We start from the raw sequence: 24325 nt of genomic DNA, 5'->3' as shown, positions 1-24325 counted from the left end.
GCAGAATACCTAAATTCAGGGAGTGTGAATAGTGAACAAATTGCTGAAAAAGAGAGACATGCTGCCTAAGCTTTTCATCCTGCGTTCATCAAGACAGATTGCAATTTATACCCCATGAGAAGAGAGTGCTGATTGGTTAACAAGTTCGGTAGAAGTGAGGTCCTGGAGAATGTAGTAGGGAACAGTTAACTGCGAAGCTATTGTTCAAATTCAAACCAGGCAGGTTGACTCCGATTGATCAAGGTATTACCATGGGGAATGAACCACGGATTGGCTGACCCCTAAGCTTTTGTTTAGTGGAAAAAGGTGCAATGCTTGGGCATGCTCATTCTGTCTGCAAAGACAGGGCCTTGTGTGTGAATATATGTGGCTTCTAGCATGAATAATCGAGCCTCAATGCGTGCCGCATAGATATTCCTAAATTGGTCTTCAGAGTCATTCTTAGCACGATCAGGATTGTTTAGCAAGTGTTGTCCAATAAAAAAAAATCACATTTAATGTTGGGCACTATGTTTTGAGTTTTGCAAGCACAGACTGGTTGGGTAAGTTCAGTACATTGTCTGCTACCAACAGCCAAAGGTACATGATGTTTGATCCAATCCACCACCAGTTGATGGGATGTATGGCCTACATACCAGGCATCACAGCAGCACTGAAATTCATATACTCCATTGCTCATTCATGTGACAGGTAGAACATCTTTTTGGCTTGACAGCAGCATCCTGTAAGCAGAGTGTTGCTCCTTCATAGGTACAGCGACAAATGGCTAGCTGCACCTGTTGCTCAAATTTCTGAGGTAGACTGGACACTTTCCAGGACTGAAGGTGGTCACCTTAAGCCTATTCATGAGCTTACGTGACATACAGCAAGCAATGACCTGATCTGGGTACCATTATCCTGCAGGATGGCAATGACCTGATCAGGGTACCATTATCGTGCAGAATGGTTTTGATGTGTCCTATTTCAGCATCAAACTAGCAGTGAGCAAATGGCTCCGGCCTTACTTAGGAGGTTGCCGATAAGGCCAACTTCATAGCTCATGAAACTGTTGGAATCATGGAATCCCGAGAGTGCAGAAGAGGCCATTTGGCCCATCAAGTCTGCACCAACTCTCTGATAGAGTATCTTATCCAGGCTCTCTCCCTCGCTCTATCCCCATAACCCCATACATTTCCCATGGCTGATCCATTGAATCTACATATCTTGGGACACTAAGGGGCAATTTAGTGTGGCCAATCCATCTAATCTGCAAATTTGTAGGCTGTGGGAGAAAACCAGAGCACCCAGAGGAAACCCACGCAGATATGGGGAGAATGTGCAAACTCCACACAGACAGTCACCCAAGGCTGGAATTGAACCTGGGTCCCTGGAGCTGTGAGACAGCAATGTTAATCACTGTACCACTGTAGGTTCAATTTACAAATTAAACAATGGTCCCACAAAGCACAGCCTATAGCAGTCTGAAGAAAGCCCACCTTAATTTTTTTAAATATAAAGAATTCATGAAAGTTATTATTGTGCAATTTCAAATGGTTAAATCAATTTTATGAGACCAAAAGCTAATGGAACCAACGACATTAAATATAAATAGAAGGTTACAAATCTTACCTATCTTAACACACCCTTTATCGGTCATTAGTAAGTTGGACACCTTAAGGTCCCTGCAGAAAAGAAAAGGATTTGTTACCAATCTGAAGCCGTGTAAAAGCTCGTCTCAGAGCTGTAGATGGGACCCAAGGCCCACGTCCCTGTTACTAAACAGCACTGACTCTGAGCTAAACAGAATGATTTCTGCTCCAATTAACCTCTCAGAAGGCATTACAGTTTATAATTAACAGTTAGAATGATTCATACAGAAAGAAATAAAAATTGATTTTTTGAAAAGAAAAGCGTCGATAATTATAAAAGTACTTCTTTCCTAAAAAAAAATGCTTCAGGCCCGAGGAATGCAGATTTTCCTGTTGTTACGCCGTTTCCAGGTCCTGCTATGTTTAAATATTTGGGATTAAATGTGCAGCAGCACATTAACAGCATAAATTCAGGAATTTTGTTGGTCATATACGTGGAGGTGCCCAGCTCGGGAAATGAGTAGCAGAGAATTTTGGAAGATATATTGGAAGCAGTGCTGACGAACAAGTAAAGGTGCTATAGCAATGTTTCACTTTATTTGATTTGATTTATCATTGTCACATGTATTAGCATAGTGAAAAGTATTGTTTCGTGAACATTATATAGACAGAGCATACCATTCCTGGAGTACAAAGGGGAGAAGGAAACGAGAGAGTGCAGATGTAGTGTTACGGTCATTGTTAGGGTGTAGAGGAAGATCAACTTGATGCAAGGTAGATCCATTCAAAAGTCTGATGGCAGCAGGGAAGAAGCTGTTCTTGAGTCGGTTGGTATGTGACCTCACGACTTTTGTATCTTTTAGAGCTAACCTAATTCTGTCATGTGTGAATATCCTTAGAAAAAGTGGCGTAACTTCGCTCTTAAGCTCTCGTTACGCAAAGAGGTTCTAGAAAATTCCTTGCCAATGTATCCAGAATCAATTGGGCAGACAGGTGAAAGAAAGAAATATTGACCAGGGGACTGGCAATAACTCCCTATCGAACAGAAAAGGCAGAAGGGTCTTATTTAACATATCATCACAAAAAGACAATGTCGCACTCCCCTCAGTACTGCACTGGAGTGTTAGCCTTGAATTTTGTGCTCAAGCCCTATAGTGGAACTTAAACCCACAACCTTCTGATTCAAGTTCAACAACTGAGCCATGCCTTGCTGTGCTGCACTGAGGGCCACAACATCAGTGGGAAAGAAATTTCATAACACAGCAAACAATGAATGCAATTAGTGCCCCAAACTGCTAACAAATTGACATAATTTCATGAAAATCAGCACCACATTAAAAGAAATTCCATGGAGCTATAACATTTAAAGTATTCAGTATTTCTATAAAAGATAAGCTGGCAAAGTCTAATCTGATATGAAGAATGTATGCTTTTCACCCTGCCATTAGACAAATAAATGGCATACCTGTGTGTAATCATTCTTGTCTTAGGACTTGCAACCTAGGAGGTCATAGGCTCAGATTGTACCAATTGTTAAAAACAGAATTCAATAAATTTAGTAATTTGTGAATCACCACCAGAAAAATAAACTTAAATACTGAAGGATTGTTGTAAAGATCCAATTGGTTCATTCTTTCCTTCACAGAATAATCCTGCAATCTAGCCAATACATTACTTCAAACCCACTAAATAGTTGACTTTTTAGCCTTTTTAGGAATAGGCCACTGTTGGTAGTTAAGTACAAGGCAAGAAAACCCAAAATGTTGTGCTAAAATTATTTTATGCTCATAAAATCTAGGTTATCAGGCACAAAGTTTTGCTGAACTAAGGTTTGAATTTCATGTACAAAGAACCAAGAGCAATTTTGGGTTGCAAAATTGCACATTCCAACATATAGGGTTTGATCATATTCCGAACTTTAAGAAGCTGAAAGATAAAAAAGCCAACCCATTTGTGAAAGTTAATGGGGTAGAAATAAAACCAAATGTTAGATCCCATGTATAATGGATAGCCAATTCGAAACTTGCCATTTAGCACCACTGCCCCAAATATCTAGCCCAGTGTGTTTAGTTTTCCAGCTACAATCCAGCATTGTCTCCTTTTTTTTGTGCAGTAGCAGGTTTTTTTTAAAGGGCAGCTCTTTGGTCTTCTACTCCCCAGTGTCAAAGTGATTTACTGTTTCAAGTCTGTGTGAAAGGAAACAATGATACTTACCTTTTCAACTCTCTCACCTGTGAATAATGAAGTTTTCGTGTAGATATCGCAGTCCCTTCAATAACTGCAGGATTATACATTTCACCTTAAGAAAAAGGGAAGCAATCCATTGTTGACGCATTAAATTTTAGAAAGGAATAATGGCTGTAAAGTGCTTTATAAATCCGTGAGAATATAAAAGAACGAAAAGTGAGAATGTGGTGCTTTCACTTGGGAATGAAGTTACCAAGCTAGGACTTTGCAACTTTTTTAACAAACTATGATAGAAATTCTAAAAATTTAAACTTATGTTTACCTGAGCCTCTGAGAACGGTGACTGCATATTTTCCAGCAGACTGGCAAGATCCTGTTCACAGTATCCCATTACCAGGAAAATACTGTGGAAAAACGTGATAAAGAAGTGAAAAATTCATCTATTGCTTAACGATCTTCATGTTCTACCTTAGTAAAAGCATTACATGATAACACAGCTCAAATGTATAACACATCCTTCCTAAAGGTATTTAAAATGTTTTGCAGCGGCCTCAGCTTTTAACACCCAGGTAGATAAGGCCAATACCAATCATAGAACAGCACCTCTGATAATGACAAACATTAGCGTCAGCATGGTTTTATGAAGGATAAATCATGTTTGACTAATTTGCTAGAGTTCTTCGAAGATGTAACAAAGCTAAATGGATAATGGGGATACTGTAGATGTAGTATATCCGGACTTCAAGAAGACGTCTTTTAAGGTGCTGTATAGAAGATAAGCTCACATGGGGTTGGGGTAATTTATTAGCTTGGATAGAAGACTGGCTAACTAACAGAAGGCAGAGAGTGGGGATAAATGTTTCTTCTTCTGGTTTGCACGATGTAACTAGTGGGGTACCACAGGATTCAGTCCTTGGGCCCCAACTATTTACAAGTTATATTAATCACTTGGATACAGGAATAGAAGGTACTATAGCTAAATTTGCAGATGACAATAAAATAAGTGGGATAGTAAGCTGCAATGTGGAAAAGAAATTTACAAATGGATATAGATAGGTTAGATGAGTGGGCCAAAATGTGGCAGATGGGGTTTAATGTGGATAAGTGTGGGGCTATCCATTTTGGTCGGGAAAATGGAAAGGCAACTTATTATCTAAGTGGAAGGAGACTTTGGGGCGCTTTGGTGCAGAGGGTGTCCTCGTGCATGAGTTGCAGAAAACTGGTATGCAAATACAACAGGTAATAAGGAAAGCAAATAGAATTTTGGCATTTATAGCGAAAGGAATTGAGTATAAAAGTAAGGAAGTGTTGCTGCAACTATATAAGGCATTGGTGAGACCGCACCTGGAGCACGGTGTACAGTTTTGGTCCCCTTAATGAGGAAGGATGTAGTTGCATTAGAGGCAGTTCAGAGGAGATTCACTAAATTGATTCCAGAGATGAGGGGGTTTGTCTTATGAAGAGAGATTGAGCAGTTTAGGCCTGTACTCTCTAGAGTTTAGAAGAATGAGGGGAGATCTAATTGAAGTATACAAGATGTTAAAAGGTATTGACAAAGTAGACGTAGATCAGATGCTTCCTCTTGTGGAGCAATCTAGAACAAAAGGTCATAGCTTTAGGATAAGGGATATCTGATTTAAAACAGAGATAAGGAGAAACTACTTCTCTCAAAGGGTGGTGAATCTGTGGAATTTATGGTTTTAAATTGGGTGGCAGGGTGGCACTGTGGTTAGTACTGCTGCCTCACAGCGCCAGGAACCCAGGTTCAATTTTGGCCTCGGGTGACATTCTCCCTGTGCTCGCGTGGGTTTCCTCCGGGTGCTCCGGTTTCCTCCCACAGTCGAAAAACATGCAGGTTAGGTGGATTAATCATGGTAAATTGCCCCTTAGTGTCAGGGGGACTAGCAGGGTAAATATGTGGGGTTACAGGGATGGAATCTGGGTGGGATTGTTGTCAGTGCAGGCTCAATGGGCCAAATGGCCTCCTTCTGCACTGTCGGGATTCTATAATTTTATAAATTGCTAATGGAATGAAAGAAACATTTGTTGCACAAATACTCGGAGTGTACTTTTTTTTAAAAAAAATTCTCTGAGTCTCTGGAGCCAATTGTCTCCTGTTCAGTATTTTTATTCAATCCGAGGCCCCTGTAATACAGTTATGTTTTGGTTTCCAGAGTTGCCTCAGCCGCAGTGCCCGCCCAGCAATAACCGATCAGTGTCTCCCTGTGTGTGACATAGAACTTCCTTGTGAGCGAGCTCTCAGCTGCACTGTACATCTTAAGCAGAGGGGGGATGTCAACCCATGCCATCTCAGCAACAGGTCTCGTTCACCTTATTTTGCAAAACCCCGGCAAGTCCCTTGGTTTTGTGAATCCTAGTTTGAGAACTACTGCGCAAGGGTAGCAAAGCAAAGGCCAGACCAGCTAGAGGAGGTTCAAAGCAACAACATAAAAAAGACAGTTACAATGCAACATTCACTCATGTTGTAGATGATTATTATATAATACATATATATTGAATTTCTACCGCTGGTAAGGAATAGCACAAGTCTCGAATTGTCAGTCTGATTCTTTAGGCCTTTAGGAAAGAGAGAGATTCCTAAAATGTACTGATAATTAGATTTGTATTTTACAGCTATAAATTCCTCATCACAAAATGCGCTGTCCTCTGCGTCAAGGGTAGTAAATGATGTAGGGCAATCTCAAAGTGGTAACAGTTATTTTTCCTTCTTGGGCAGAACAGTCGTTAGCAATGCTGCATCACAGCACCAAGGACCTACGTTCAATTCTGGCCTCGGGTGACTGTCTGTGTGGAGTTTGCACAGTCTCCCCGTGTCTGCGTGGGTTTCCTCCGGGTGCTATGGTCTCCTCCCACTGTCCAAAGAAGTGCGGGTTAGGTTGACTGGCCATGCTAAATTGCCGCTTAGTGTCAGAGGGATTAGCAGGGTAAATACGTGGGGTTACGGAGACGGGGCCTGGGTGGGATTATTTTCGGTGCAGGCTCGATGGGCCGACTGGCCTCCTTCTGTACTGTAGGGATTCTATGAAAAAGAAAAGGAGGCCAAGGAACAACGAGTTAACCTGGAAACTTTCAAACGTAATCTTTCAAACTTTTGTGTAAATCTTCCTAGCTGCAGATGAAAAGTCGACATGTTTGTGCTGTGAATCAAACCACTGACCTGTCTAAATGGTTTCCTACCACTACTTCTTTCAGCTCCACAATATTTGGGTGCCGCAGTTTAAGGAGCAGATTAATCTCTCTTAAACTACTGATGGGAATACCTGCAAATGAGCAAAAGAAACACAGAAGCTTATACTTACAGCAGATTGGATTTTATTTCACCCAATTCTATTTGTGCTTATACTTACAATACATTATTAAATTACAACAGTAACTCCACTTCAACAAGTTAAAAAATAATTATTGCACCCATTTGCGCTTATACTTACCTTGTACATTTTTTTTCCACAATAGTGGACTGGGAGGCTTCAAAAGAGCCTTTTTAATGCTGTTACCTAACTGATGGATAAACAGACCATCCACATTAAAATCACAGCTAACCAGAGCAGGCCAGAGGCTGGAAATTCTGCAAAGTAATTCACCTTCTGACTCCCCAAAGCCTGTCCACCCATCTACAAGGCACAAGTCACAAATGTGATGCTATACTCTCCATTTTCCTCAATGATTGCACTTCCCACAACACTCAAGAAGCTCGACACCATCCAGGGCAAAGCACCCACAGGAATGACACTCCAGTCACTACCTTAAAACATTCACTTCCTCCATCCCTGCTGCAAACTGACAGCAGTGACTGCTACCTACAAGGTTCACTGCAGCAACGCACAAAGGATCCTTGAACGGTATCTTCCATCTTGAAGGACAGGGCAGCAAATGCATGGGGCGGCCACAACCTGCAAGTTCCTCTCCAAGCCACACACCACCCTGACTTAAAACTATATCACTGTTCCCTCACTGTTGCTGAGTCAAAATCCTGGAACTCCCTTCCTAACAGCACTGTGGGTGTACTTTACCACATGGCCTGCTGCTGTTCACCACTACTTTCTCAAGGACAATTAGGGATGGGTAATAAATGCTGGCCTAGCCAGCGATGCCTACAACCCGTGAAAGAATTTTGAAAGATCCAAAATTGCAAGTCCAAGATCTATTAATAACAGCAACTTGAGGTTGAGGAAAATTGATTCAAATTTTAGATGCAGCCTCCAAGACTTTGTGACAAACAAGAGAAAAAGATCAGAAACTTTCATTAGTAACCTGTTTTAATAATTATTAATTCGCATTAGCATTCCAGCTTGCAGAGTGATGCAACATTATTAACGATGATGAGTGAGTAGACATTATCAGTGATAAAGCTAATGCTTAATAGAATAAGTAATAGCCATTTTAGCTACAAGTTATCATTTCAAGGACACCACTATAACCCTTCATGTGCTTGGCATTTGTGTCATCACAGAATGTGATCTCAATTTTACTTTGGTACACACTCAACTAGAGATTATTAGAGTCTAGTAGCATTTTCATTTATTGTTTTCACAACTTCAAATGAAAATAATTTGGTCAATTTTAAAATTACACAATGAGACATTATGTACACTTGCACCCCTATCCCAATTTATGTTTCCCTCACTGAAAGGAACAAGCTGCCTTGTGGTCCCAGCAAGAACATAGCGTCAACCATGTCTCAGTGGTTCAGAAGGTTGTGGTTCAAGCCTCAATCCAGAGACTTGAGCACAAATCTAGGTTCACCACTCAGGCGCAGTATGAAGTAGTGCTGCACTGTCTGAGGAGTAGATTTCTGGAACAGACATTAAAATGAATCTGTCCGCTCTATCAGGTGGACATCAAAGAACCCATGGCATCATATCAAACAAGAGCTGGGAAGGTAGCCCTTGTGTCCTGACTAATATTTGTCCTCAATCAACATCATAAAAACAGATTATTTGATCGTCTCCACGTTGCTGTTTGCTTGAGCTTATCGTGCATAAATTGGCTGCTGCATTTTCTACACCACAACTCTGATAATAGCCGCGATTCTCCCATCCCGCTGCACTAACTTTTTACCGCAGCGGGCCGGGAGAATTGTATGGGGGGGGGATGCGCAAGAGTTCGCGCTCCGCTAGCGTCTCCCAGTGCCGGATTTCCACAGCAATCGGGAGGCTGATAGTGCGGGGCCATTGCGCATATGCAGAGGCCTGCTGGCTTCAGTCTCCCAGGCAGGAAGAGGTCCCACCCACAGATTTATAATGATATTCACGCTAGTGGCCTCTGCAGTGTACAGTGTGGGAGATTCTAGTCTGAACTCCCACTGACAAAAGCAGTGTGAATTACTCCAGTTTTCACGTGAATTCAACACTTTTTTGGGAGAATTCCGGCCCACAATGCTGATTATATATCAAAACGTACGGTGTAATCTGGCAATAAAGTACTTTGGAATGTCTCAGTGGGCCAGAAGGTTGTGGTTCAAGCCACAAGGTCAAGAAAGATACTATATCAATGCAAGTCTTATTTTTCTTTTAGAGGTCACTAGTAAATTCAACATATCAAAGTAATACAGATTTCAAAATATACTTTTGGTGTGCAATTGGTTTCAAACATTATTGCTAAAGATTTAGCGAGCTTTAAAAACATTTACTTAGCTATAACAAATTAAATAAGGAATTATTTTAACTATGATATTTCTGACTTACCATCCCTCTCTTTATCCATTCGAACTTTCTTCAGGGCAACAATTTCATCGCTTTTTGTGTCATGGGCTCGGTCTAAAGCAACATAAAATGTTAATGCAGAAACTACTACCTTGTAGCTTATCACTACTGTGTATAAGTTTGCTGCGTTTGCTGTGTAAAAATTGTCTGATGCTTTTTCTACATTGCAGTGACTATACTGCCCAAGTACTGCATTGGCTGCAAAGCATCTTGAGACATGTGGTGATCCTGAAAGGCAAGTCTTACTTAAATTTTGTTGTTCACAGACTCGTAGGTGCTAGAGTTAAGAACTCAACAGCAAAGGTTTTCAAACCGCTCATTATACATACAGCGACAACTCAAAATGTTTACAAGGCAATGGACATTCAGTGTGGGGTGGGCTGGGGTATCGGGAAGAGAATCAGGAGACGTCAGAAACACAGTGAAGAAAAAGAGTCTGAAAGAGAATCTTGAAGTCAAATTGGAGACTGGTGTGGTTGAAATTCTGAGAGGGGGGTTCATCCCCATGAAGGACTGAGGAAAGTCAACTTAAGAAGCAGGTGGAAGGAGAGAGGAAGCTGAAGATAGAAGATTTACATTGTGTCACGAGGCTGGAGGGGACTATGAAAGTAGCGCAGAGTGAAGTTCTGGAATCCGCTGAAGTTGAAGATGGGAAAGCTGTGATTAGCTCTCTCAGACCTTGTCTAAGTGGCTACTGGAGTTTGGCAAGTAGAAGAGTGACGGGGATGCATGCTTTTGTATGGGTGGGGATATGGGTAACTAGTAGTTGGTGAATTGTAAAAGTGGAATGTCAATTAGAAGAGGATGGAAGAGCAGTTGAACAGTGATAAAGGTGTGGGTTAGTGTTTCAGCAGCAAAGAGTTGAGGTGAAGGTGAGCAAGAGTAAATGACAGCAGTTTTCATAGAGTCATAGGATCATAGAATCCCTACAGTGCCCACCAAGCCTGCACTGACAACAATCCCACCCAGAACCTATCCCCGTAACCCCATGTATTTACCCTGCTAATTCCCCTGACACTAAGGGGGAGTTAGTGGTGACCATTTCAGCATGACCAATCCATGGTTAACCTGCATATCTTTGGAGTGTGGTAAGAAACTGGAGCACCCGGAGGAAAGTGCAAACTCCACACAGTCACCCAAGGCTGGAATTGAACCCGCGTTCCTGGCGCTGTGAGGCAACAGTGTTAACCTTTGTGCCACCGTGCTGCCGGTGGCATATTGCATTTGATGGAGGAAGCCAAACTGAGGGTTGAATGAAATCTTCAGGTCCCACACTTCCAGGTTAAGCTTGAGGAGAGAGATGAAGTTCAAACAACACATATAAAGTCAAAGAAGATAGCTCTGTTTCTGCCAACATTAAGCTGGAGGTGGTTTTGGTTCATCCAAGTATAATGGCACAAAGTCTAGTGGCAACAGCTATGAGATTTATGGAGACAGCATGAAGCTCAGTGACAAGAGCATACATGTGAAATCTGGCCCAAAGTTCTACATAATTAACAGCAACAGGAAAACAGCAAAGAGGTCAAAGCCAGAACCCACGCTGGTGCAGTAGGGGGAAGCCAATTGAAGCAATACTAAGGAGGTGGACTATGGAGAAAAGACATTTGTGGAGCACAGAGAGATTGACAAGTTCAAAGGCAGCAGACAGATCAGGGAGGGACAATGAGGTGAAGTTACAGTCATGCGTGATGTTGGTAACTTTTACAAAAGTAGTTTTGGTGCTGTTGGAAAGGCAGAATCCTTAATGAAGGACTTTCTCTATTGTTCATACTTTGTAACAACAATGAATACTCCCACAACAGGTATAAAGCAAGTCAAGTATGTAAATCTCCAATAATGTGCTTAATTCAAACCTTTGAAGACTTTCACCAGTATGAACAAATTGATTACACAACAACCATTCTTATGAATTTTCTAGCCATTTGCCATTTATCTTAACTAAGATTAAAATGTTGATTAGAAATGCGACTCATTTGAATGACACTACCATTTTAGTTCTAATTTTGTTCAAATGTGGAAAAAATTGTCTCATCAAAACTACTAATTTTACTTTTGTTATTTGTAAAAACACACACAGACAGGAAGAACATGCAGACTCTGCACAGACAGTGACCCAAGCGATGGCATAATAGTTAGCACTGCTGCCTCACAGCGCCAGGGACCAAAGTTCGATTCCCGGCTTGGGTCACTGTCTGTGTGGAGTCTGCGCATTTTCCCAGTGTCTGGGTTTCCTCCGGGTGCTCCGGTTTCCTCACACAGTCCGAAAGATATGCTGGTTAGGTGTATTGGCCATGCTAAATTCTCCCTCAGTGTACCCGAACAGGCGCCTGGGTGCGGTGACTAGGGGATTTTCACAGTGACTTCATTGCAGTGTTGATGTAAGCCTACTTGTGACATTAATAAATAAACTTAAACTTAACACATGGTTATGAACAGTTACTGTTAGCTGTTTTCTGCAAATAAGAAAGAGTTTACGGACCATCTGTCCAATATTTATATGATGTGGAGAATTACTAATATTTATATATCATGGCAAGGCAGAGACACATATAATTCTGGATACACCCCATGGGAGTGGCTGCTCTGGCTGCCCCCATCTCTTCCGCACCCTTGTCCAAGTGACCCTACAGAAAGAGTATGTGATGTCTAACGGTATACTGGAGTTTTCAGCGACCATTAAGCACCACAGGGAGCGGAGGGTGTAGGGGATAGTGCAGATAATATTTAATTCAGAAGTTTTCTTTGTCTTTGGTAAGTTTTTAAAATTAGTCTTAGCCCTTTGAAAAAGGGACCGTTTTGTTGTTTTCTTTTCTTTTCGTTCAATGATGCTGGAGCAGCCCAAAATTGCTTTCTAGTTTAATTAAGAGATATATACTCCTGGAATTTTTTAGTGTGTTTGGTCTAGCTGGATTCTCATGGTAATGGTAGCAGACAGGTTGCCAGAATGAGTGTCAATGAGAAAATAAATGTATAGAGAGAGAGAGAATAGCAATTGTACCCTACACAAGTTAAATAATTGATAAGATATTAGAGTTGCACTGATCTTGTTATCCCAACAGAAATGTAGCTTGTTGGTAAAGTTATAATTTAAGTTATTGTGAAACTAAAGATGGAATTAGATTATCCTCTTAATTTAACCCTTGATATAATCAGATAATGCAGGAGTGTGTAAAATTATCATAGTTGGGCGAGAGAAATGTATAAAAAGAGTCTCCAATTGAAATGACTATTTTGATTTGGAACAGTTTGATGTGACCAAGAATACTCAGTTCGGAATTCTAATGCACTGAGTCCCCAAACATCATGCATGATTGTAAGCAATATTCCTTAAGCTGTGTGGCTGCGACCGTAAAGATCCCTCACCGGCCACACATGGGCTGGCTGCTTCAAATGACCACCTTTAAAAAAGCTTAAAGGGGCATGAACTTAAACAAATCGCCCTCCCCACCTCAAAAAAATATACTTAGATCATACTATCTTTTCTGCATATTTAAATATTATTGCATGCTTGGAGACAATCATAAAATATTAAACTGGACGTACACACAATACCATAGGTCCCTTCACCAATGCGATTCAATTTTACAAATTCTTTCACACTTCTGCCTCTTCCCAACTGCAAATAAAAACATCAAAAATTAATTTCAAACAATGTAATTTCTTCCATCTTAAAAGATACTTCCTGCAGCAAACGGACAAAGCCAAGAATTGTTCAGGTATCTTAAATTGATCCATTCCTCTGGAAGCTATTGATATTCTACAAACATCAAAACCCAAAATACATGCATATATCAATGCTAAGTAGATAGCTCTGATTTCTACACTGAAATATTGCACAAAGTATCCAAGTGCAACCGTACAATAACAGAGGAAAATCTAAGAAGAAGCCATTAAGTTTTAAAGTATAAAGTTTATGTATTAGTGTCACAAGTAGGCTTACATTAACACTGCAATGAGGTTACTGTGAAAATTCTCTAGTCGCCACACTCTGGCACCTGTTCGGGAACACTGAGGGAGAATTTAGCATGGTCAATGCACCTAACCAGCACATCTTTTGGACTGCGGGAGGAAACTGGAGCACGCGGAGGAAACCCATGCAGACACAGGGAGACTCCACACAGACAGTGACGCAAGCCGGGAATCAAACCCGGGTCCCTGGCGCTGTGAGACAGCAATGCTAACCACGGTGCCACCGTACCTCTGCTTGTAGCAAAGTATATGAGTGCTAAACTGTAAAGATTATATCTCATGAATTCTATTCCTCCCTGTTGGGTGAATGTTGGAAAGGATACAATCAACTTGCATGCTCCTATGTATTTTTTGTTCCAACCCCAGATTAAGTGTAGTCAACATGGCTCAGTTAAGGGAAAGTCACGTCAGACTAGCTTGATTGAATTTTCTATGGAAGTAACAAGGGAGATTGATGATGGCAGTGCAGTTGATGTGGCACACATTTTTATTCATTCATGGAATGTGGGCTTCTCTGGCTAGGCCAGCATTTATTGCTCACCCCTAATTGCCCTTGAGAAGGTGATGGTGAGCTGCCTTCTTGAACTGCTGCAGTCCATGTGGTGTTCCACAGTTTTGATCCATGGACAGTGAAGGAATGGCAATATATTTCCAAGTCAGGATGGTGAGTGGCTTGGAGGGGAACTTCCAGGTGATGCTCCCATGAATCTGCTGCTCTTGTCTTTCAAGATGGCAGTGGTTGTAGTTTTGGAAGATGCTGTTGAGGATTTTAGCAGGGCTTTTGACAAGATGCCATATGACAGACTGGTTAAAAAAAGCCCATGGGAAACATAGCAAGCTGGATACAAATTTGGCTCAGTGGTTGGAAAAAAAGGGTAATCGTTGTGTGTTTTTGTGACTGGAGGACTATTTCCAGTAGGGATCCACAGGGTTGTACAGGGTCTCCTGCTTTTTGTAGCATATATTGTGGGGGAAAATCTCAAGAAGTTTGCGGGTGACACAAAAAATGGCCACATGGTTGATAGTGTGGACGATAGCTGTAGATTGCAGGGAAGATATCAGTGGACTAGTCAGGTAGGCAGAAAAGCGGCTAAATGGAATTCAACCAAGAGAGGTGTGGGGCAGCACGGTGGCTAGCACTGTTGCCTCACAGCGTTGGGGACCCGGGTTCGATTCCCAGCTTTGGTCACTGTCTGTGCGGAGTCTGCACGTTCTCCTCATGTCTGCGTGGGTTTCCTCCGGATGCTCTGGTTTCTTCCCACAGTCCAAAAGATGCGCTGATTAGGTGCATTGCATCATAGAATCCTACAGTGCAGAAGGAGGCCATTCGGCCCATTGAGCCTGCACCAACCACAATCCCACCCAGGCCCCATCCCCATAACCCCATGCATTTACCCTAGCTAGCCCCCCTTACACTAAGGAGCAATTTAGCATGGCCAATCCACCTAACCCGCACATCTTTGGACTGGGAGAAGAAATCGGAGCAACCGGAGGAAACCCACGCAGACACCAGGAGAACGTGCAAACTCCACACAGACAGTGACCCAAGCCGGGAATCAAACCCGGGACCCTGGCGCTGTGAGGCAGCAGTGCTAACCACTGTGCCGCCCCACAGCCCATGCTAAAATTCTCCCTCAGTGTACCCGAACAGGCGCCAGAGTGTGGCGACTGGGGGATTTTCACCGTAACTTCATTGCAGTGTTAACGTAAGCCTAATTGTGACGAATAAATAAATAAACTTTAAAAACAATGGATTTAGGGAAGTCAAACAAGTCAAAGGGATACACATTTGGACAGGGATCCAGGACCTTAAAAAGTGCTCGTCTTTCCAGTGGACTAGAAATAGCTACTTGAAGGTAAATCAACAGCAGAAGAGTGGGAGACATTCAACAGGGAGATCCAAGTAAACATGTCCCCATGAAGGCGGCTGGAATGTAGAGCCCTCTGCATGTCAGGGGGCTGACTGGGCAATGGGGAATTAGTGAATGGTTTGAAGGGGTTTTGGCTGCAGATTAAGTTTTATTCCCCCTCCCCTTTCCCCAATGCGGCTACCTTGTCCTCAGGCGGCACGGTGAAGCTCCCTTCATATCTGAGGCTCTTCAATCGGATTTGCTCCTCATTCACATCCGCCATCGTCCCGGAGACCAGGGGCCGAGCAGCTCCTTACTCGGGGTTTACCCGCTCCTGATGGCCAACCATCGCCTCCCGGAGTGACGGTCCAACACACACAAACTGACTCAGAGTTGGGAGCTGCTGTCACATGTACTCAGTGTTGTGGTTATCAATGCGAGAAACACACCACTGGTCTTTGTAATATACTTTGGTTCCCCTTAATTTGCAATTTAGATTTTATAATTCCCCCTTTCCCCATCCATTTGCTGCAGAATTTCACTCAGTTTTCTTTTCTCAATCTATTTGAGACTTGCACTTTAAAGAGGTTTGCAAGGAAATATACTGTCTGACACATAATAACGCTAAGAAAATAACCCCGGATGATTAATGAAGGTCTGGTGTTTCTCTGGGCATGGCACCTTCTGAGCTGAGGTAATGACCAATGCTGTGTGAATAATAAATGATAGCCATGATGTGGAGATGCTGGCGTTGGATTGGGGTGGGCACAGTAGCAAGTCTCACAACGCCAGGTTAAAGTCCAACAGGTTTATTTGGAATCACGAGCTTTCAGAACACTGCTGATGAAGGAGCAGCGCTCTGAAAGCTCGTGATTCCAAATAAACCTTTTGGACTTTAACCTGGTGTTGTGAGACTTCTTACTGTGTGAATAAATGCCAGTGTCGGGAAGGATGGGTCTGGCCAGATTGCCACAGAATGCTCCATTCAGTTAGACTGTGCCCTACCACATGTTCCAGCTGGAAATGTTTGTGGAGCAAGTTTGACCACAAGTCCATTAGGCAGTAATCTGCACGTAGTGTCTTTGAAGCTCTGCAGGAAAGGAGCAAGTGAATCTGGTCACATGCTTCCCTGTGCATCCCGCCAAAGTCATTAGCAGAATGCCTCATCACCAGAATTTTCAGACATAGCTTGGCTGGTGGTGAGAAGGGTCATCGCCGTCAAATCTTTCACGTAGACTAGTCAGAGTGATTGAAAGGAGCAGAGAAATTGAGGCAGCCAATATCAATTCTGCAGTTCTTCATGAAAAGGTCTAAAGAAAGTAAGAAGCCAGAAGGAGTGTCCAGGAGGAGGGAGAACACTGGAAAAGGGTAACAGTGTCTACTGTGCAGAGGGAAGACTACAGACCAATGGAATGAGCACAGAGGTGAAGGCCACAGAAGATGCAAGGATAATGACAAGTTAGGAATTATTTGAGGGGCTTAGGAGATGAGGCCTCTCCTAAGGCCATAAGATTCAGGGTCATAGAGGAGAATGCTGAAGGACAATTCTCTCTAATCTATCTTCCGCTTGCTGCATTCCATTCTCTGATGTACAACACTAACAAAGGCAACAAAGCTTCTAACAAGGGTGGCACTGTGTCTGGCAAATCGACCACTAAATAGCAAAGGCCAAAAGCCAACCCTACAAACATTTCCTCTTGCCGCCCAGATCCCATTATCAAACCTCAAGCCATTGTTTTCAATCACCAACCTGATCTCTAAGATCTTCCTTCATGGCCTCCAACATCATAATCCCCTAACACTGAACAGCCTGTTTCTAACTTTTCTCCAAGATCCACAAACAGGACTACCCTGGTAGACCCATCATTTCAGTCTGTTCCTGCCCCTATGAACTGATTTTTTCCCATCTCAACTCTTCTTTTTTCTCCCCTTGTCCTGAATCTTCTCACCTACATCCAGGACTCTTTTGATACTGTCCGTCCCTTTGATAGTTTCCAATTTCTTCACCATGGATGTCCATTTTCTCTGCACTTCTATACCCTAGTCAGACTGCCTAAGGCAGGCTTTTCCAACCTTTTCGCTCGGAGGAGGAACATTCTAATTGTTTTCCTCACAATAGGGGCCAACAAGCAAATTTCAGAGAGATGAGGTTTGGCACAACATTAACATCAATTTATAAAAGAAACTGACCTATCAAAAGAAACAAATTGCTGAGTAGAAAGTGTCAAAATAATAATTTACTAGTTGAAAATCAAGTCATAAAGATGAGCATGTGTGTTCAGCTCACTCCCAGTCTTGGGTGCTCACTCACTCACCCACTGTGAGTGGCTGAGAATGAATGATGCAGTGCAGGTAAATGAGAACATAGACAGGGAGATGCAGGGAGAGAGAACAGCGCCGGGGGGGCCGGGGGGGGGGGTGGAGGGGAGCATGAAGAAAGACTGGGGGGTGGAAGTGGGGGGTTGGGCAGGGAGAGTGACTGGGTGACGGGGGTGGAGAGAATCCAGCAGAGGCAGTCATGGAGGAAATAGCAGATGATCTGAGGATTATTTTCCAATCCTCACTAGACACAAGTGAGGTGCCGGAGGACTGGAGGAATGCAAATGTTGTTCTGTTGTTTAAAAAAGGATGGAAGGAAATGTCAAACAATTGTAGCCAGTTAATCTTACATTGATTCTACTAATTTGCCCACTACCAATCTTAAGAGATAGAATTAACTGTCACGTAGAAAGGCATGGACTAGTTAGGAATGCTCGGCATGGAATTGTTAAAAGGTCTTGTCTCACAAATTTGATTGGCTTCTTTGAGAAAGTGACAAGAAGGGTTGATGAAGGTAGTGCAGCGGGCGTTGTGAACACATATTTTAGCAAGGCGTTTGACAAGGTCCTACATGACAGATTGGTCAAAAAAGTAAAAGCCAATGGAATACAGGGTAATTTGGCAAACCGGATAAAAAGTTGGCTTAGTAACAGGAAACAGTAATAGTCTATGGATGCCCTTGTGAATGGAAAGTTGTTTCAAGTGGTGTCCCACAGGGCTCGGTGTTGGGAACCTTACGATTTGTGTTGTATATTAACGATTTGGACGGGAACGTGGGAAGCACAATTGGGAAATTTGCAGACGACACAAAGATTGGCCGAGTAGTGGATAGTGTAGAGGATAACTATAATCTCCAAAATGATATAGATGAGTTGGTGGGGTGGATAGTAAAGTGGCAGATGGATTTTAACATAGAGAAGTGTGAGGTAATGCATTTAGGGAGGCCAAACAGTTATAGGGAATGCACAATAAATGGTAACATAATAAGAGGGTAGATGAAGTGTAAGATCTTGGCATACAAGTACACAGGTCCCTAAAGACAGCAGTTCAAGGAGACAAGGTTGTAAAGAAGGCATATGGAATGCTCTCCTTCATTGGCAGAAGTATAGAATATAAAAGGATATAATGTTGGAATTATGTAAAACACTGGTGAGGTCACAATTGGAGTATTGTGTGCAGTTCTGGTCACCACATTACAGGAAGGACATAATTGCTCTGGAGAGAGTGCAGAGGAGGGTTTACAAGAATGTTGCCAGTGCTAGAAAAGAGTAGCTATGGCCATGCTAGAATTCAGACTGTGGAAGGAAACTGGAGCACCTGGAGGAAACCCACGCAGACATGGGGAGAATGTGCAAACTCCACACAGACAGTGACCCAAACCGGGAATCAAACCCGAGTCCCTGGTGCAGTGAGGCAGCAGTGCTAACCACTTTGCCACTATGCCGCCCATATCCCTGTCCCTGTTGTGATTGGTTTTGTTTATGTAGCTGTGAATATACTTTTATATTAGGTTATATAATAAGTTAAAATGTAAATTAAATTTTGGCAAGTTATGAACCTTGGGCATCATGAAAAATGGGGAGGCAGTGGTGAGTCATCGGACTAATAACCCAGAGACCCAGGGTAATGCTCTAGGGTCCCGGATTCGAATCCCACGGCAGATGGTGAAATTTGAATTCAATAAAAATCTGGAATTGAATGTCTAATGATGACCATGAAACCATTATCGATTGTTCCAAAAACCCACCTCGTTCACTAATGTCCTTTAGGGAAGGAAATCTGCCATCCTTACCCAGTCTGGCCTACAGGTGACTCCCGATCCACAGCAATGTGGTTGACTCTTAACTGCCCTCTGAAATGGCAGAGAACGCAACTCAGTCTATGGGCAATTTGGGATGGGCAATAAATGCTGGCCCAGCCATTGATGCCCACTCACCTCCCCTTACTGAATATAAAATAAAATCCAACCTAATTCTCCAAAAAGGATTAAAGACAAATCCGTTACCCAATGATGAACATTCCTTGAATTGGATTGGCAGGAAAGAAGAGTGCAAACACTGTGAGTTTTGGAGGAAAGAGTGGGTAACTGGAGGACACAGTATCTTGTGGTTAGCATTGTTCTTCTCAGCGCCAGGGATGCGGGTTCGATTCCTGGCTTGGGTCACTGCCTGTGTGGAGTTTGCACGTTCTCCCTGTGTCTGCGTGGGTTTCCTCCGGGTGCTTCGGTTTCCTCCCACAGTCCAAAGATGTGCAGGTTAGGTGAATTGGCTGTGCTAAATTCTACCTCAGTGTAGAACAGGCGCCGGAGTGTGGCGACTAGGGGATTCTCACAGTAATTTCATTGCAGTGTTAATGTAAGCCTACTTGTGACTAATAAATAAACTTTAACTTTAGAAGAATGCAGAGTGGCTGACCATTGCCAAGGTCAGGGGAGGAAGAGGGCAAGGGCCATATGGGAATTGATACTTTTGAAATACATACTCTGAAACCCCAAAGTTTTCCTTTGCAAGATCAGAATCTATAAATTCTAAACAAATAAGTTTCAAAATTAAGAAGAATGCACCATTTGTAAATGTTGTGCATATCATCATAGGTTGAGGCACATGTGGGTAAGACATGTACATAGTTCCATTTTTATCACCTCCTAACTTGAATGATCCCACGATCAATAGCAAACCAAATGCAAACCAAAAAGAAAATGTTTTTTTCTCCCAAGCGTAGATCATTGGGAGAAAAAGGAGCTTGAAGAGAAATAATGAATCCACAAGTGGCAAAAGGAGAAACTGCCAAGACAATTCTGCAAATGTTTTTTTGAAATCACTTTGATCACAAGTTTGCAGTACTGAACTAGGATTTAGGTAAGTATATGATGGTCTCACCAGGTGTCCGGTTGACACCCCCCTTTTTGCGCCACAAGTGGGTGGGGTTTGAGAGGTCAATGAGGGGAGAGCAGCCTGGGTGGGGTAAAACTGTGTGGGGTAAAATCTTGATGGAGAGCGGAGAATCTCTGATGGGCCCCGTAAAGAGGGAACACACCATGCCTGCCCGCCACCAACCCATACAGGGGAGTCTACCAGGCTGCCCACTTGGTGTAGAACCTTACCTGCTGCTGGTTAAATTTCAGCGGCAGTTGGTTAACTTCCCACTTAAGGGCCTAGATTGGCCCACTGATGGGTGGCGAGTAGGCAGCTAGCCTGACCTTCAAACCCATCGACGGGAGCCACTACTGAAGAATGACTCAAAATACCAACTTCATTTATAGTCATTTGGAGCCTTTAAAGAAGTGCTCTGAATACTAAACCAAAATCTTGTAAAAGTTGAAAACAATAAAAATGAACAAACCTGTCCCATACTAGAATGTGTGAATGTTTCAACTAACAATGTCACACAAAGCAATCGATAACTAACTGAAATTTTACACAGGTTTATATTGTTATCATAGAATCATAGAATCCTACAGTGCAGAAAGAGGCCATCCGGCCCATCGAGTCTGCACCAACCACAATCCCACCCAGGCCCTATCCACATATCCCTACATATTTACCCACTAACCCCTCTAACCTATGCATCCCAGGACACTAAGGGGCAATTTAGAATGGCCAATCAACCTAGCCCGCACATCTTTGGACTGTGGGAGGAAACCGGAGCACCTGGAGGAAACCCACGCAGACACGGGGAGAATGTGCAAACTCCACACAGACAGCAACCCGAGCCGGGACCAGCTTCATGCATATATTTTGAAAAGCGACATGTATTATCTCAGCTAAGTACCTCCACAAGAATGTGGTCAGTGAGCATCTGAAAGAGAGACTGGTCAATGTTTTATGTGTAATGCATTAGAACTAACAGACTTCCTCCTCCACCTTCAGGTGCCATGCCCCAAATAGGCTTCCATGGACTTCCATTGGATTGGTCCAGGATTATGCTTCGCAAAGTAATGTAGTGGTTTGTCATTCTGGCTGACCAGGAAACTCTCTCAATCTTAGCACCTGCCATCAGATTTATTGGAAGGATTCACACAGGCTGATGATCAACCTGTCTGGCCATGTTATGAACACACCTTTCATGGCCATCAAGTCCTGATGTGGAACATGAACCCAGAGCTTCTGGCCTAGACCTAGGGACACTACCACTGTGCCACAAGACCACTGGCTAACGGACCACACGATGATAATGGAATTGTTCTCAAGTTCCATTTCCTCCTTTTATGTAACATTCACCAAGTCTTAGAATACTGAAGGCTTCTAGAGATCAAAGTGGTTCATATTCCTTCAAGGAGTATGTATGTTACAGTTAGAGTATTTTTGAGTTACTACACAAATGGTGTTTCAATGAGGTGAATTACACCCACTCTATGGACATTTTTTTTACCCTCAGCAAAACAGTTTGCGCAACAGCTAAGATTGAACCCTAATTAAGATCTATTAGGAGCCTCTTTAAATTGGCTCTCAAACTGTGAACTCAGAACTGCCTGTTGAAATAATTGTATCATTTGAAATTCAGCCAAGCATTCATAATGACATAATAATACCTTTTGGGGAAATATCAGCAAAGATCTCCCACAAATAAAGAGCCCTGTTAGATCTATTTTTTGATGTGGGGGAGCCGGTTGGCATTATATGTGGTGGGATAGAGTCAGGTCCACCAACCCCAGAAGCAGATCCAGGAGAGTGGACGGTTAGCAAAGTAAGCTAGTTAAAAGGTTTGTTTAACTTCTCTGGGATTAGGTCCCATTTGCTTTAAGCACTGTTAGGCCCTCAAGCCCTCACCCATCACAACTCCTCACCTTCCATCCACTCTCATGTCCTGCCATATCCTCATGCACCTCCATACCAACTCAAGGCCCACCCACCCACCCCATGCCCCCTCATACCCTATGCCATCTTCAAAGCCACTCACTCAGTAGTCATCATAGGCAGAACCTCAGGAGCTATGTGGAGATTTCATAGCCACTCACCCAGTAGTCACCATAGGCAGACTTCAGGAGCCGTGTGGAGAGTTAAGAAAAAAATAACAATCTAAAATAACTCTCACTCATATACACTTGATAGTGATAAACTCCCATTCAATAATTTTTCAAAGTTTTTAAATCTCAAGTGGTTAATCTCTTATTAAATGCAACAAAAACTTCTATTCAAATGTGACATCAAAGATAAATAGTATTTTAATAGCCACTTTAAATTGTCAAACTCTTAACTCAGAACTGCATGCTGAAATAATTGTCGCAATTGAAACTCAGTCAAACATTTATAATGACATAATGGGGAAATGTCAGCAAACATCTCTTTGGAAACTGCATGGTGAGATGGTAATGTATTTTCGAAGATACACTGGGTGATGAGCAATTAAAGCAGCCCAGCAGAGGGTTTTATTTTAACCCTCACTGACCTTAGCCTGTTCATTTTCATATTTAAAGAGCAGGGGGACTTAAAAAACATCAGATCATGACACTTAAATAGGCTTTTATCCACACTTCCAAGTGTGGATAACGCATATCTACTCCGTCAATTTATAATGCCCACATTTTGGGTTCAGACTTTTGCAACAGTCCAAGTTCAAACAAGCCACACTAAATTCAAATGGCCCTGCTGAGTTTGGATTTCTAGCCTGTCTGAATGATGCCCCGTCCCTTCACCCTGCCGACACAACCTGGATCTTTCAGAAATGGGGGCGGGGGGAGGACTTCCACATCAGAGTCCCGCTCACCATTTAAAAGTTCCTTCAATGAAAAGTCAGCCCCTGAGTGTCGAGTGCACGTTTCCTGTCATTATAATGTATTTGTATTGACTGAGCTGGAATTACAATTGTGCTGTGAATGTTTGCAAGACTGATCTTATAACTGAAATGGATTCAGGTGGGTGTTATGAAATATTTAAACAATTTAAGCCCAAGAAATATCCATTAATGTTCCTGTAAATCTGTATTCCAGCTTTAAGTTTTGAGGTTATTGTTACCCTGGTAAAGTAATTATTCTAATCGTTGCTAAGGATGGGTGGTTTAGTGCAATCTGCATTAACCAACAGTACTTTAATAGATGGAAAGTTAGAATGAGTACTAAACCAAAGCTTTAGAGTGTAATCTTCTCAAAACAATTCTAAGGGCATGATCTTACCACCCTGTCCCACCCATCGATTAGCGTGGCGAGGCCAGAAAATAGCACGTGATGTTAAAAATCAGACTCGCACCCGGCATCAAACGGTTTGGTATCTTCTCAGCAACCTTTTACAGGTGTGAACAACCACGCATCCAAAATAGGCACGAAATTTATTAGCATGCATTTGAATGGATTTCAATATCATTAGCGAGATCGGCACAGCTGCTTCCTCCCCTTCCGGATGTTTCCCACCTTGTTGCCGTGACGTCACGCAGGCGCAATTCACAGCTACTCGATAAAAGTCTGGTTCAGGCTCAGCAGTAATGAAGAGGAATGTGGAGGTCAGTGTTACTGAGCACCAACCTCTGTAGTGTGGTCGGAGTGAGGGGGAGGGCGTGACATGTTGCGATGGCTTGCATGGGTGCAGGGGTTTGGGGGGGTTCATGCCGGTCTGGGGGACCTCAGCTTGGCGGTCGCTACTGGCGTGGGGCTCATATTGCGCTCACACCCCCTGGCTGCTGAGTGACCACCGAGGGGTTTCACATGAGGTCGACTTCCAACCCCACGAATATCGCTCTGATTGCCCTGCCATCTGTCTGCTGTGGAGATGCCGGC

General features: G+C 42.8%; 2 protein-coding genes across 2 annotated transcripts in view; one reads left to right on the top strand and one right to left on the bottom strand.

The window, feature by feature from the left end:
- Window positions 1-15654, bottom strand: part of cdk10 (cyclin dependent kinase 10) — a 29034-nt gene extending 13380 nt beyond the window's left edge. Inside the window, exons 1-7 of the mRNA XM_078210637.1 lie at window positions 15500-15654; window positions 13022-13094; window positions 9461-9532; window positions 6934-7036; window positions 4078-4159; window positions 3800-3867; window positions 1609-1661 (exon numbers count right to left, since the gene is read on the bottom strand). Of these exons, the coding sequence (XP_078066763.1) occupies window positions 1609-1661; window positions 3800-3867; window positions 4078-4159; window positions 6934-7036; window positions 9461-9532; window positions 13022-13094; window positions 15500-15580 (532 nt within the window). The 5' untranslated portion in view covers window positions 15581-15654. The remainder of the gene's footprint in view (window positions 1-1608; window positions 1662-3799; window positions 3868-4077; window positions 4160-6933; window positions 7037-9460; window positions 9533-13021; window positions 13095-15499) is intronic.
- LOC144492531 (uncharacterized) overlaps window positions 1-20408 on the top strand; it is a 41530-nt gene extending 21122 nt beyond the window's left edge. Inside the window, exon 2 of the mRNA XM_078210639.1 lies at window positions 20338-20408. Coding sequence (XP_078066765.1) covers window positions 20338-20372 — 35 coding nt within the window. The 3' untranslated portion in view covers window positions 20373-20408. The remainder of the gene's footprint in view (window positions 1-20337) is intronic.
- Window positions 20409-24325: the final 3917 nt, after the last annotated feature.

Source organism: Mustelus asterias, chromosome 4 (assembly GCF_964213995.1).
Source record: "Mustelus asterias chromosome 4, sMusAst1.hap1.1, whole genome shotgun sequence".
In the NCBI taxonomy this organism is placed as follows: Eukaryota; Metazoa; Chordata; class Chondrichthyes; order Carcharhiniformes; family Triakidae; genus Mustelus; species Mustelus asterias.
Note: the sequence above shows the minus strand (reverse complement) of the source record. Positions and strands in the feature narration are given on the sequence as shown.